The sequence below is a fragment of the Leguminivora glycinivorella genome, chromosome 11, assembly GCF_023078275.1.
Source record: "Leguminivora glycinivorella isolate SPB_JAAS2020 chromosome 11, LegGlyc_1.1, whole genome shotgun sequence".
Lineage (NCBI taxonomy): Eukaryota > Metazoa > Arthropoda > Insecta > Lepidoptera > Tortricidae > Leguminivora > Leguminivora glycinivorella.
Window position 1 is genome coordinate 4976911 of NC_062981.1, and position 16675 is coordinate 4993585.

A 16675-nucleotide genomic window follows, 5' to 3' on the forward strand; every position below is an offset into this window, starting at 1 on the left:
TCGCGCCAATACGCAAGAGCGATAGAGATAGATATCTACTAGCGTTTCGTTTCGTGAGCGTTTCGTGAGCGTTTGTGCCATTCGGCTACGCACCCAGATAGCTAAATTAATTTAGGCAGGGTAAGAAAGAGACAAAAACTAGCATATGTCACTCTCCATCCCTTCAACTATCTCCACTTAAAAAAACCTCCGTTTTGCCGTGAAAGACGGACAAACAAACAAACACACACACTTTCCCATTTATAATAATTAAAGTATCTTATACTTTTAAACGAGCAATTCTTGTATATTTATTTATTTATTTATTTATTTATATATATATTTATTTACACTGACGATCTCGGAAACCGCTCTAACGATTTCGCAGAAATTTGTTATGTGGGGGTTTTTGGGGGTGAAAAATCGGTCTAACTTATCCTTAGGTCCCGGAAAACGCGAATTTTCGAGTTTTCATGCGTTTTTCTTCGCGCGCCATCTCGTGTGCAGTAGTTGTACTGTTAAGACAGAATTCTTTCGGTCGATGTAAGTACTATTTATTGCAAACACTAGATGGCGACACAGGTCAAGGCTAAAACGAATAGAAAATACACTATTTGAGTTTTTGTGGCGAAATGCGCGCCATCTCGTGTGGAGTAGTTGTGTTGTTAAGGCTGAGAATTCTTTCGCTCGATGTAGGTACTATTCATTTTTGAACTAGATGGCGACACATGTCAAGGATACGAAACAGAACCGAGCGAAGCTCGGTTGCCCAGATATATTATGGATATTTAAACAATAACACACGAAATGCGAATTTATAGTATCCGCATGCGTAATCTTATAAGTAAGTACTTATAAGACATTTTCACGTAAAAGCTAATTACTTAGGTAGACTCAAAGTACTTACATGAAAACATTTTTTTAATCTGTTATCTGTTATAAAGGCGAGACGTACACAACTAAATAATATAGCTTCCAAAATACTTCTATAACTTAAGTAGCTTTTTAACTAGGTTTTCAACTGTTGATAGGTAAGACCGATTTCACAGTAAGTAAGTACATTAGAGTCTTGAAGTTTAACTTGGTCCGGGTCATCTAAGCCAGTTAAAGTCTCAGCTTCATAATCAATTTGACCTGGGAAACTTTAAGCTTAGTTGTTCAATCCTTGACCTATAATTGATTGTTGAATAGGGAACTCTCTTGCCGATTTCACTAGTCCTTCCTTTATATATACACTAATTATCCTTTATTTAATGGTTCTTCCATACTGGCTGTTATAAATGTCATATAACACGGTGTGACAGGGACAGCGCGATGGCGCGATACGTCCAAAAAACGCAACAAAAAAAAACAGTGCGTGGAGTCCCTCCGCGCGGAAAAAGTGAAACTTCGTAACATATAATCTCAAAAACATTTTGTTAAGTGACCATCATGTTTTTACTAGAGATGCACCGAATATTCGGTTACTATTCGGTATCCGACCTATTCGGCCCTTATTTTAATATCCGGCCGGATACCGGATGTGCTATTTTTGATTGTATGATTTTGGGGTAAACAAATTAAATGTAAAAAAAAAAACAGTTATGGTTATAATACTTATAATCATAGCCCTTTATTATATATGTCGGAGAATGACTAAAATGTGGTTTGAGACACGTTTTATGACGCTATATTAGGGTTCCGTACCTCAAAGAGGAAAAACGGAACCCTTATAGGATCACTCGCGTGTCTGTCTGTCCCTCTGTCACAGCCGATTTCTCCGAAACTACTAGACCGATTTACTTGAAATTTGGCACACGTATGTAAACAAGTGGCCCAAAGACGGACATGTAATATAATTAAATGAAATTAAACGAAATTTAATCATAGGGGCCACTTTTGGGGGGTAAAATTGAAAATTAAAAATCAAAGTTATTAGAACTATATTGTGCTACATATCAAATGAAAGAGCATTTTATAAGCATCTCAAATATATTTTTTTTATAGTTTTTATTTTGGTAATTTAGAAGTAATTTAAGAAAATAAGCAAAAAATTACCATTCCCCCCCCCTTATCTTCGAAACTACTAAGCGGAAAATTTAAAAAAAAATACACGAGATAGCCCTCTACCTGTAGATTACAGGAAAACCTATTAGAAATCTACAGTCAAGCGTAAGTCGGACTTAAGAGAAAAAAACTCAAATTGAGATTTTTCACTCACTGCCGCTGCAAGTACTTACTAAATGTTTTGAAATTTTGTGAGCGCCATGGACAGGTAGAAAGAAATTCATTTCTGTTTAGAAATTGTTAAAAATTTTAAGCATTTGCCAAAATGACTTAAGTTCCTACTAAAAAAGAGGCGCTTACGACTGTTTAGAACTGCACTGACCATAATATTGCCCTAATAGGTCCAAAAATGGTGTATATATACGAAAACAAAAAAATTGTGCCACCGACAACCAAAATCTGAAGTCTATTTGCTCTATCTCTTATAGTTTCCAAAATATACGCAAAATCTTTAAAGTACAAATCTAGTGTAGTCAGGCGCTCATGACCTTTTTGTATGGAAATGTCGAAATCCGACTCGCACTTTACCGATTTTCATAGAAAGTTGTGTTTTATTATAGTTTTGAAGGAGGTTTCTTGTTTTTAACCACCAACGCAAAAATATTATAATAATAATAGGTTTGACGCTTGACATGTCTGTCTGGCATCATATAGCTCCCGAACGAATCAATCGATTTTGATTTAGTTTTTAATGTTTAAGGTGAATTCGTCGAGAGTTTTTTTTTGTACCACGTAGGTGGCAAACATGCATACGGTCCGCCTGATGGAAAGCGGTGACTGTTACATATGGACGCCTGCCACTCAAGGAGTGGCACATGTGCGTTGCCGACTCGACTCATTAGAAACTTGTACAAACCTGTACTTAGAAGGGGCCTGGGTGCCGACGACTGAAGGAAGGAGGGGGAAGGAAGGAAGGAGTACCGCACCCTCGTTGAGCTCTGGCTGCCTTACTCACCGGCAGGAACACAACAATGAGTAAAGTCTAGTGCTACTTGATTGCGGTCTTTTGTAAAGCGGAGGTAATAGACTCTGCTCTACCTTAGAGTATATTCAATTTAGTATTAGAGTTATCAGTCAAGAAATTTAAATGCAGCGCCATCTATTATTAGTTTCGACAACTTTTCATGTGACTTTCCATGCCTAAAGGTTCGCACAAGTCTCAAGTCGCGTAAATTACTTAGTAAATTTTGCCGAGAGACGGCGCTAAATACAATAATACTCATTAGAGTACATATACTTCTAGTCAAAGACATATATAACTCCGTATAGACAGATAAAGTCTAAGAATAAAACGTACTTACCTCAGTACCACACAGAAGAAGGGCTCAGCTAGATGGCGCTAATATTAATATTAACACGCTTTTATTAGGTCGTCGTGTATGTAACTATGTAATGGAATCTACGGAGGCTAATTTAACCATCATCCAAGGATCGTAGCGTAATGATAATTGGCAGCTGTATGTAGTTCTGATGACAGTACAATAATATGGTACTGTTGAACTGATCTGATGATGGAGCCGGAAGATATGAACTGGAACTACATGATGGAACATCGTATCATAGCTGTTTTTGGGTTTCTTAGAAAAGTCTTGTAATGAACTTTGACTACGATTAGGTTTCAAGGTCTGATGATGGAGCCGGAAGATATGAACTAGAACTACATGATGGAACATCGTATCATAGCTGTTTTTGGGTTTCTTAGAAAAGTCTTGTAATGAACTTTGACTACGATTAGGTTTCAAGGTCTGATGATGGAGCCGGAAGATATGAACTGGAACTACATGATGGAACATCGTATCATAGCAGTTTTTGGGTTTCTTAGAAAAGTCTTGAAATGAACTTTGACTACGATAAGGTTTCAAGGTCTGATGATGAAGCCGGAAGATATGAACTGGAACTACATGATGTAACATCGTATCATAGCTGTTTTTGCATTTCTTAGAAAAGTCTTGTAATGAACTTTGACTACGATTAGGTTTCAAGGTCTGATGATGGAGCCGGAAGATATGAACTGGAACTACATGATAGAACATCGTATCATAGTAGTTTTTGGGTTTCTTAGAAAAGTCTTGTAATGAACTTTGACTACGATTAGGTTTCAAGGTCTGATGATGGAGCCGGAAGATATGAACTGGAATTACTAAAAAGATCAAAGTAGTATTTAAAATAAGTTGGGATAGGGTTTTCTGGAGACCCTTAAGAGCAAATAAAGGGAGGCTCAGGGGCGATCGAAGCCCCCCATAAAAAAGACAGATCAACGTAGTATTTAAAATAAGTTGGGTTAAGGTTTTCTTGTGACCCTCCAGAGGAAATAAAGGGGGGGGCTCGGGGGCCGAAGCCCCCCGCAAAAAAGAAAGATCAACGTAATATTTAAAATAAGTTGGGATAGGGTTTTCTTGTGACCCTTAAGAGCAAGTAAAGAGGGGCACAAAAAAAGATCAACATAGTATTTAAAATAAGTTGGGATAGGGTTTTCTTGAGACCCTTAAAAGGAAATAAAGGGGGGCTCGGGGGGCGAAGCCCTCCGCATAAAATAAACATCAACGTAGTATTTAAAGTAAGTTGGGATAGGGTTTTCTTGTGACCCTGAAGAGCAAGAATAAGGGGGGCTCGGGGGCGAAGCCCCCCGCATAAAAGAAAGATCAACGTAGTATTTAAAATAAGTTGGGATAGGGTTTTCTTGAGACCCTTAAGAGCATATAAAGGAGGGCTCGGGGGACGAAGCCCCCCGCATAAAAGAAAGATCAACATAGTAGAGAATGCCTTAAAGCATAAGTCCGCCTTTTGTACTGCAAGATTTTCTTTTATCACTGCTTCCAGTAGTTCCACAGGTGGTAATAGTTATTTGTTATACAAGGGGGCAAAGTTGTATTTTAACGCCGAGTGTGGAATTGAAAAACGAGCAAGTGAAAGGATTCTATAGTTGAACCACGAGCGAAGCGAGTGGTTCGAGAATAGAATCCTGAACTTGCGAGTTTTTTAACACACGAGATGTAAAATACATTTGCACCCGAGTGTAACACAAAACTTTTCTCCTCACTATAGCGAGGAAACTTCAATGCAAAAAGTGCGTTAATCACTGCTTCCAGTAGTTCCACAGGTGGTAAATCATCTTTATTACTAGATTCACCTACTTTTATCAATTTTAAAGCAGTTAATTTGACTTTATTCAAGGTCAAATTACTTTACCCACTAGTGGATAAAATGCGTTTTTACCCGCTGGTATTAAAGGACAAAACACGTGTTTCCGAGCTAGTGAGGGGAAAATGATCTTTATTACTAGATTCACCTACTTTTCAATTTTAAAGCACTAGTGGATAAAATGCGTTTTTACCCGCTGGTATTAAAGGATAAAACACGTGTTTCCGAGCTAGTGAGGGGAAAAATTCAATGTTGGCTGCTCGCGTGCGGTCCGTTTGTTAATGTAGGTAAGAATTTAGAATGGCGTCATTTTGTGAACATCAAAGGAGTGAGCCTTCTGTACTTGTACTATTATACATATATTCTGTAACAAAACTAACAACATGTGTTCCAAGTACAACATTCGAAATGCCGGAAAGTTAGTAGGTATTGACCGTAAATTGGCGAAATCCAATTTACGGTCAAATTAACACATGTGATGGACCCTGCCGTCTATAATAAATTGCCGCAATATGTGGTTGAAGCGCCTAGTGTGTCGAACTTTAAGTACCTATCGCTTAAAAAATTGGCTGATCGAGCACCCGTTCTACACTTATGACAATTTTTTTATTACCTAATTAGAAAAATATTTTTGTGCATTTTTTATGTGAATATTGCCTAACTTTTTGTAATTTCAATCTTCTGTCTATTTATTCTCTAAGTATTATTGTTGTATGAATATTATTTTTTTAAATCAAATCTTGACGTGTAAAATGGCGTTGAATGAATAAATGAATATGAGTATGAGTAGTATGATTATTTTAACCATTGAAAGTTAGTACGGAACCCTCGGTGGGCGAGTCCGACTCGCACTTGGCCGGTTTTTGACAAATAGAGCAAACAAGGGTTTACAACTTTGTACAACCTGGCTGGTATTCGACTGAGTTCTGCCAAAACGCCAGAGAGGACGCTATTGTCTAAAAGAACAGAATCGAAAAACAGATGATGAACAGATGATTGGAGGCTGCCGATCGAGCTGCAGGCAAAAATGGTTGAGGAGTGCTGGCGTTGTTGGAGGTTCTTCGGTCTAATCCGGCAGTTTGCTCGAAATAATAGGCGGGATGTAATCTATAACGTGTTTTAATGTGTAATCTATTTTGTGAAGTAAATTCTGTGATATGGACATGGTATTTCATTGAAAAGCTCTCATAAACAACTACAACGGGTCCTGACAACGGTTCTGGTATGATACGCCCACGATCCGACATATATTAAAAAAATAAATAAACAAAACTGGACTCCGCGCGAAGTTCACTACGAAATAAGTCAAAACCTGCACGACGCGCCCGCTCCCTGCTTAAATTGTAACATGTATTGTAGGTAAAATTCTACTGTCCGAATATTCGGTATCCGGTATCCGGCCAAACAACTATTCGTTGCATCTCTAGTTTTTACGTTTAGTTAGTTATGTCAATCTTTTTTTTAATATTTTACATTGCTATTTGCTCAAATTATTGAAAAAAAAAGAAACAAACTCAATTTGCACTCGATTTTGCACATTTTGCGCATTCCATTTTGTACATTCGAAACTATTCTAGGAATTCTGTTCTGTCACTGACTGAGTGAATAACTGAATGAATGAAATGAGTGAGTCGCGTTCAGCGCAACGACCACGCAACGACACTGACAGAATGTTACGCTCTGAGTGAGCGACATTTCACGCAACGTAACACTGATTGAGTGTTACGCGCTGTCAGTTGGAAGTCGCATTAGAAGTTTCACTTCAGAAAAATAATTTTCTTTTTCTTTTTTTGGTATCAGAAACGACGGTGTCTTAAAGTTATGCGGTCTCCTCACGAGCTCCCTGTATATCTTATTATTCTTATTTTTATAGGACATTCTTACAGATTGACTGAGCCCCACGGTAAGCTCAAGATGGTTTGTGTTGCAGGTACTCAGATAACGATATATAATATATAATATACAAATACTTATAGAAAACATCCATGACTCAGGAAATATCTGTGCTCATCACACAAATAAATGCCCTTACCGGGAGTATATGTAGGTAAAAAGCGAGGAAACACGCAATACAAAATTAAAATTTTGAAAAAACCCCCGACCGCGACATAGTGGACCGATTTTCATGAAACATGGCTAAGAACACTCCCGCCTAACTCAGCTTTCAGACAAAAAAAACTAAACCTAAATCGGTTCATCCGTTTGGGAGCTACGATGCCACAGACAGACACACACACAGACAAACAGACAGACAGACAGACGGACAGACAGACAGACAGACACGTCAAACTTATAACACCCCTTCGTTTTTGCATCGGGGGTTAAAAAACAGCTCTGACCATTCTATTAACCATGGTTTAGTTTATTTAATCCCAAAAGCTTAAAAGGAATAAAACTCATCACCAAGGATAGTTGCCGCCGCCGGACGCTGGCAACTCTTCAATTTCCGCCGCCCGGGATTTTTCTACGTGATGAGCACTCAATTATTTACACTCAATTAATGAAAATATTTATAATCCGGTGTAATCCTCGCTTTTGTTATTTCAAATTTCTTTTTCGCCGGAATTTAATTCGGGTAATCTGTTGCGGTTTTAGAAATTGTGAGTTTTAAGATTTGGTGTAGAGATTTTTTTTTAAATTGTACTCGCTATAAAATCAATATTGCTTATGCTTAAATAGATTTATTTTACTCGCCTTGTCAACTTTTCAACTACCGGGTATTACTTAATAAGCATGCAACACATACCATTTGCACACATACCACCTGACGTCGCTTTGGCAAAAAGCTTCATCGCGTGATTTGACTGAGTATTTATCACTATATGCCCCATCATAAGTAAGTACTTACAATCATATTTTACAAATGCCTATAAATAATATATCAGATACCCGAATAACGTTGCGCTTCGAAGTTCTTATTACGTGTCTAATTAAAAACATGTTTTTAAGTAGGATGTAGGTGCTGAAAACAACCCAAATCTCACTTCCCTCACCCGTTTGAAACTTGACTTCCCACCTCATACGAACCCAAACCGCTGCTCAATCCAAAATGCACATTCCTTATAAAACTGAAAGTCCTTTTTTCAATGTACCAAAAAAATCCCTAAAGTGCCAACATAGTGTAACTGAAACTCCGCTTTATTTGTATAAGATAAAGTTGATTTTGAAATGCAGTAAAAGCACACCTAGCCAACGCCATAATCGCTTACGCTTCGTAAACGTATTGTAGTCAGGGTACGTAATCAAATGCACAAACGCTCTCGATACGATCCGCTTCGTAGCTACCTATCTCTATCGCGCTTGCGTGAGCCAGACTCCATTTCTATCGGCGTCTGGCGTCGACGGTTGCCATTAGGCTACACCGGTAGGGTATGTAGCCGAATGGTGCAAACGCTCAGCTCACGAAACGAAACGAAACATATCTATCTCTATCGCTCTTGCGGATTGGCCCGACAGAGTCAGACTACCTTTCGTAGCGTTTCGATTTCGTTTTGCGCCATAGAAATGCCATTCGGCTACGGGGCCAGTTTCTCCCTATCGCTTTTCTGTAGTGGCGCGACAGTCTGCGTGTCGATCGCGTAGCGCCAACGATTGTCGGCTAGGCCGGCAGACGCGGCAGAGTGAATCGTTACGCAGTTGAGTCGCCAATTAGTCGCGGCACCTGTGCATGTGTGTGTTAATAAGTGTTTGCGACAAATGTGTGCGTTATCCAGTTACTACAAAGGCCACTACTGTGCAAACACTAGACGTCAGACGAATACAAACCCTTTTAAGTTATTGTATTCTTGCAGTTTCTCTAACTTTTAATTGTTTTGCATTTTATATTTACAAGTTAATTCTGCATAAAGATTTTGCTCCCTAGAGCTGAATAATTTACGATGTTTCATGTTTCATCGAAGCCAATTATGTACGTGAAATGAAGTAGGCACAGTAACAAACTTTGAATTACCTTCTTATACAATTTTTTATCACACTCTGATTCAAAGGTTCGCTGGTCAAGTCCTGCCTGCGGATTTTTTAATTTTTACTTGAATATAAACTTAAACAAGGCGCTTTATTAGAAATAAAATGTTACTTTAACAGTGGTTAAATGTTGTTAACTTTTACCGAGAATGTTTTTAAATGAATATTTCTCTTAATAGTTCATAATAATGAATTTACCACGAATACAGATAATATAGATATTAAATATGTACGCTCCCAATAAACTCGCAAACTAAATTACGGCCCGAGTGCGCTGCAAATTGAAATGAATAAACTTCTGAATAAAAATATTCCGTCATAATTATATCCACAGGCTACTTCCCACTAGATGGAGCAAAGAGTAAAGCAGATAAATTGCGCCCAGTATCGCTACTGTAAGAGAGACGGCCTATCGGTGATGGGCACCCATTAAAGCACGGGCATGGGATTATTTAAACTATTTTTTTATTCCATGGGAGCTAAATTACAAAGAATTACTCTCAATCGCTGCTTCTATCCGAATGCCCCGTCAAGTGTTCGTTGAGTGTTCGTTCTGCTTAACGTTTATATATTTATTCTTAATTCAAATCGGGGACTACTGCCAGTCACCGGACATCAAATGCTGTAAAAGGTTTCATTCCGTATATAATATGAAGCCTCTTACACTACACATTAACCTACAATAGGTTTCCTCACTCACGGTGTTTCTTCACTATGTTTATGTCTCTAGCTCTTGCGTCACTTTTACGATGCTTGTCGTCCCATCATCTCTGTTTCGGTTTCATCTGCGCCGACAGTGATCCTATAAGATCCAATCTGTTGCTATAGACTTGCTAGTTTGATTCAGTAATGTGCATTCGGCAGATACATTATTTCTAATATTTATGTAAACTCTGTCAAACAAGTCTGTCAGTAAATAAGAACAAAGAAAACTATTGGTATCCTTTTCTCTAGCACCCTAAAGAAAACTATATGCATCCTTTTCTTTAGGGTGCTAGAGAAAAGGATACCAATAGTTTTCTTTGTTCTTATTTACTGACAGACTTGTTTGACAGAGTATATTTCACAACTTTTGATGCCTTAACAAAACGATATAGGCACCTACTAATTAAACCGACCGACCAATTTTAGACCCTAGTATTAACAAAGTGTAAGGTCTGAGGAAAAATAGCCTACAGTCTTCGAAAAAAGAATAGGTAGAAATTGAAAAGTGGCAACATTGTAATGTACCCTTTCAAATATTTAAATTGTTATGTCAGAAACAGAGAATATGATGTTGCCACTTTATAATTTCTACTATTTTTTGCCAGGTTGTATGACAAGTGTAGCAATCATCAGCAACATTCTACAGAAACCAGCGCATCATAAAGCGAATTCTACTAATGGTAGTCTATAACCACAATATTACTTTATCGTGCCGTTACGCTTTTATTCGCGTTGACCGCGCGTAATTGATGCGATATTAATATCGTGCGATTTAACGAATGTTTAAATTTAACGCCATATTCAATTAGCATTTTAAAACGCTCAGTTATATGTACGAGAGAGTTCTCGGGAAACGGATATAAGGATGTTTATAAATAAAAAACAATTTGCTTCCAGCACGCGAAGCATTTACAAACACTACATAGTGGGAAACGAATGTTAGACAAAACAAGTACCTAAGATATTTAAAAATATTTTAAGCGGGTTAGTCACGTACCTATTATTAAGGGTTATTAAGTCGATATAGCGTTCGACATGTTTCGATCCAATTTCGAGGACCTTTCTCAAGAGTAGCGACCCCGCCTTTACATGTCGAGAGCGCGACGCGCTCTAAAATATTTTTAAATATGTAACCCGCTTAAAATATTTTTAAATATGTATGAGTCTCACGGGAGTTTTATAGTTAAAAGTACCTAAGATGTTTTAGATCAGACAAATTTCGAAAAGATTGGTCAAACGTTTGTATAGACAGAAATTACCAAATATTTTGAACACTGACATATCGGTATCATATCGTATCGAGAGCTAATATTTGAAGTAAATTAATGTTCGAATTGGGCATATACAACTTATAGGAACCGTTACCCGTGCACCTCGTAGCTTATGAATCTTATGATACACTAATGTAGTTCTACATCTTTGATATTTACTGTATTATGACGTAGCGTTTTTCATCTCCGTAGCAGTAAGACGAACGGAGTGAGACTTTAACATGAATTAAAATAATATTGATAAAAATAACTTGTACTGTCTTCGGTTACCGCGATAGTTACTCGTGAAATAAAACTATGGAAACGGATTATATAGCGTATAATCCGTTAATTACGAACGCTGTAAAATGTTCGACGTCGGGTCGGGATGAATTGTAAATTCATTATATGCGATATAATCCGTTTTCATAGTTTTATTTCATGAAAAATAACTTGTGCTACAAGATTTAGATTTATTTATTGCATAATATAAAATTACATTATAAATTATTCTATCTTAATCTATACGAATTTATATTATGATCGTCGAGTATGATTTTTATATAGAAATGTCAATTACAATTATAATTTGATACTAATTAAAAAAAAAATTATAAATAATCACAATGTAATTTTTTTACATAAAAAGGAAAAAAAGAAAAAAACAAGGTTCATCTCATAATGAATGAAGAATGATCAAGTATGATTTTTTGAGAGTAGTAAAGTCAGATCTCTTAAACGCAAAAATGTCTATAGTACATTTTTTCGATTCAAAAAACTTGTCAACTTTTGATTCATAGTCTAGAAACTGATTTGATTTCATTTTCATCACGCCAGTAGCTCCAAAGGCAATTAAGCATGAATTAAGCAAAAGTTGATATTCCCGGGTGACCCCACGGCACGGCAAGCGGGACAGAAGCCGGGTAATGGCGCGGGCGTCCGGTCTTTTCACGACGTGGGGTGACTCTGGCGTTATTGCGTTTATGGTAATGTGGGTTTGTGATGGATTTTATACACTGAGAGGACCATATCGAAATACATGAGTGGTACTCGTAAAGACAATAGGGTTTTATGGATTTAGATTTTTATAATGCTTGCATGCGACTTTATCGGAATAAGATGTAATTGGAATGTGTATGTGTATACCCAATTGCAATTTGTAATTTTGTATGCCAATCGGCGAAACATAGAGCTCTTATATATTTTTTTACCGACATTGTTACCTATGTTTACACACAAATAAATAATTCGAGTCATTGGGACAGTAATATGAACTAACATTTTCCCGTTTAAAAGGAAAACGTCAAAATCTAATTTTTAACCAAAACGAAATAAAAGATGGTTCCCAATAAAATACTGCAAAGATGGCTCTGTTGTCTGCTTGTTAGAACTTTCAGATAAGTTTTCAGATTTTATGCATTGAAATTGTCTGGCGATTTTATAGTTTGTGTTTTTATACAAAAAAAAAATTAGTGTAGGCTCATTCCAAACGTACAGTTGTGGTATATTGTGCCATTTAAATATCTATGCGTTATGGGCTAGACTATAGAACCTTCAGACACTCAGCTTAAGTGGATAGAGTTTACTTTTACCTCCCATTTGTCGCATTGATATTAACTGACTGCCCATACTCATTTTGCCTGAGTTACAGTCTCATGTGCAGCATTTTACTGACGACTGTTATTGTTACAGACACGAGCTACTCGTACCACCCGGCGATACATGATGACACGTTCGTGCGGCGGAAACAACGGCGGAACCGGACCACCTTTACGCTTCAGCAGGTAATCAACACCCTGGCACACTTCGGACACAAATATATGAAAGAAGCGCGTTCCTAACACACATCCTAAGCTCGTGTAGGTGAACGCATACCATCCTTGTATGAGTGAAATATTGACAGGTCGACTGTTCGCGTTTTTGACAGGCCGTAACTGTGAGGTAACCTAGAGGAGGTGGGCGGCACTTTCAGCGGGGAGTGGGAGTGGCCATACTGTACGATAGTACTCTTTATGATACTGTGGCCCTGGCTAGGATTTAGAGACATAAGAGGTCCATCAGGCACTTGGACCACTTGGTATGATTAACTAACTAGATAACTATTTTTGCTCAGTGATCCAAAGTGAATCTTGGCCTCCGAAACGAGAGATCGCCACCTGTCCTGATCCTGCGCAGCCTCTTGCCAGTCACTGACTTGAAACCGACGCAGATCCGCCACCACACTGTCCTCCCAGCGATACCTGAAATGGCACTTGGAATTTCAGGCAGCCCCTGTTAATTTATCGAGACGCCTTTTTCTTTTTCAAAGCCATTTCCAGGTGGACTGCATCTGTACATCCTTCTATGCTTATTTAGAAAAACGTCCCTTAATAAAGCAAGGAAGAATTTGAATTTTAATTCATTTCGTATTGAATCTTCGACGTTCAAGGACAGCAGAGTATTGTTTCAGCAATCTTGAAAAAGTTTCACGAGTTTTTCAACTATCCCTTAATTCCCTTATTTACTTACGGACACTAAGAAGCATATAGGAGAATTAGTGAAGTCGTGTTTTTTTCGTCTTAAGGTCTTATACCAAGTACGATATCTCTTAAATGAGGAAATTCGTAAGTTGTTGTGCGAATCGCTGGTACTCTCTAAGTTAAATTATGCAGACATTGTGTACGGGACACGACTATTGGAAAAAACTCGTCGTCTTATCCAAAGAGTCCAAAATGCCTGTTTCCGTTTTTGTAGCTCAATACCACCGAGAACACACATTACACCATACCTTAACAAAGCATCCATATTAAACATGTCCTCACGGAGGCACTTACATCTAGCTAGTCTCTTATTTGGCGTTTTTAATGACAAAAAGCCCCATTACTTATTCTCTAAAATACGCATATCCTCTTTCCATGAACGACATGGTACACGGTCTACCAGGCGCTGTCTCCTAGAAGCTCACCCTCACAAAACTGTTGCTTTTACAGGCTGTTTCCGGTATCTCGCAACCAGGTGCTGGAACAATATCCCGCCCCCGATTCGTCAAATTAAAACTAAATTTACTTTTAAACGTCATTTTAAAAAATATCTTTTAGAAAAACAAAGTTTGGGTATCCCTTATGGCTACCTGGTTGCAGATTACCGGATTTAGCTTCAGCTTTAGCTCTAGCTGTAGCAATTATTTTACTATCTATCGATCTAACAGATCAAACACACATTTCTTTTCATCATAGCATTCATCTCACTCGTTTCATAGGCAATTATTTATAGATATTTTAGGTATATAATTTCATCTCTTTACAATATTTCTTATTCAATCAATTATGTGTTATCGTGATCTGATCCGGTTCCGGCAGAATATCAGTGCTGCTGCCTCAGGGCGTAGCGTAATATTGAGCCGTAACCCTTTTGTCTTGTTGCGACGCGCACAGTATCATAGTACGCTATGGTAAAAATCTGTGTAATTTCCTGTTTTCCAATTTGCTTATTATGTATTCTAATTCTTTTTTGTAACTTATTTCTTTTGTGTATTCTGTGTGTATTGTGACAAACAAATAAACGTATATCTATCTATCTATCTAAGGATGACCAACTCAAATCGTTCATGGTGTTTTAGGAACCTATTTCAACTTATTTAATCTTCTCGATGAGCATTAGTGACACATTAAAACCACCGCTTTCCATCAGGCGGGCCGTATGCTTGTTTGCCACCGACGTAGTATTAAAAAAAAAGCGATGAAAATTTATCGAAAATGTAAATTTTGACAATTAGCTTATTTGTTGTGTTTGACACAGTTGGAGGAGTTGGAGACGGCGTTTGCGCAGACGCACTACCCTGATGTGTTCACGAGAGAAGACCTCGCGCTCAAGATCAACCTCACGGAGGCCCGAGTACAGGTCAGTCTTAAACATGGAATTACAGCCATAACATTACGGCAGCAACACATGACTGTGACAAAGATACACACTGGGTTTTACGTAGCTACTCGATACAGATTGATTAAGCACAATAATATGTAGGTATTTTTTTTGTGATTAATTTAAATATCTGGGCGACCCTTTGCGTTTACTAACGTGAAAGAAAAATGCGTGAAAACTCGAAAATTCGCGTTTTCCGGGATCTAAGGCTAGGCTAGATCGATTTTTTACCCCTAAAAACCCCCACGTAACAAATTTCAGCGAAATCCGAGCGGTTTCCGAGATTGTCGGTATATAAATAGATATTTATTTTTATTTTTTATTTATTTAAAGGATAACAAACAACTGTACAAGGGGTATTACAACAACTGTTACAGTAAGTGTTATTATATGTACAATCAACAACATTATCCACAAAGTACTATGCAACTGTTGAAGGTTGTCAGACACAATATACAAGAATTGCTCGTTTAAAGGTATAAAGTGCTCGTTTAAAGGTTTATGTTTTAAGGACGTCTTTAACACTTGTCTCTGATCTGTTCTGAACCTGAAAAAAAACCTGCAATATACGTAGGTTAGGTTGCGTTTTCACTTAGTGCTCTGAGCGAGCATTCGTCCGTTGGTGCGCAGATGAATACACTTGACTTCCATACATTTATCGATGCACGTACGAACGAATGCTCGCTCAGAACTGTTCAGAACACTAAGTAAAAACGCACTTAAGGAATCTTTAAATAGGTAAGGCAATATTTGTAAGTGTGTTTAGTGAAAGTTGGGTGTGGGAGAAAAGACTTCAAAGTCAAGTGAATGCCGTAGAAATGAGAGCGTTAAGAAGCATGGCTGGTGTAAAGTTGAGTGATAGGATCAGAAATAGCGTGATAAGAGAGAAGTGTGGAGTGGATGTAGATGTGGTGACAAAGATTGAGATGGGTATGTTAAGGTGGTTTGGGCATGTAGAGAGGATGGATGAGAGGAGATTAACGAAGAAAGTATATGAAAAAGGAGTGGAAGGGTCAGTTGGTAGTGGAAGACCTAGGCGAACTTTTCTTGATCAAATCGGGGAAATATTGCAAAGAGGCCAGGTCAGAAGTACTCGAAACCGACGAGCGTGTATGAGAAATGTTATGAAAGTGTGTGAAGCGAAAGTGGTTTGTCAGGATCGTAGTAAATGGAAATCCGTGATCTCTGCCTACCCCTCTGGGAAACAGGCGTGATTGTATGTATGTATGTATGTATGTGTTTAGTAAAACGTCCCACTTTGTCGGTTACCATTTAGGCGAGATTGACTTGTATCTTTATATGAATAAATACAATAAATATTATAGGTAGGACATTCTTACACAGATTGACTGAGGCCCACGGTAAGCTCAAGAAGGCTTGTGTTGTGGGTACTCAGACAACGACATATATATTGTCCCGGATTTGTAAGGTCACATTTTTGACACATTTGTTTTGAAGTATGTTGCGATGTGGCTAAGACGTATCGTTTGCCAAATCTAACGATTAATTTCGAATTGGTTGAATCGATTAGGTCCTATGTACAAGGAGGCGCTTAAACAAATATACGATTTCTATCAACTTACTGAAATGTCATTCGAATCGAAATGACAGACTGCCACAGCACTAGTTTAAAAATAAAAATGAATGATAAATGACATAATAAGTCAATCCTGCGTGATAAATTAATATCG

At 37.8% G+C, this 16675-nt stretch overlaps 1 protein-coding gene across 1 annotated transcript in view; it reads left to right on the forward strand.

The window, feature by feature from the left end:
- LOC125231311 (dorsal root ganglia homeobox protein) overlaps positions 1–16675 on the forward strand; it is a 118850-nt gene that overhangs the window by 35827 nt on the left and 66348 nt on the right. The window contains exons 4-5 of the mRNA XM_048136752.1: positions 12777–12868; positions 14862–14963. Coding sequence (XP_047992709.1) covers positions 12777–12868; positions 14862–14963 — 194 coding nt within the window. The remainder of the gene's footprint in view (positions 1–12776; positions 12869–14861; positions 14964–16675) is intronic.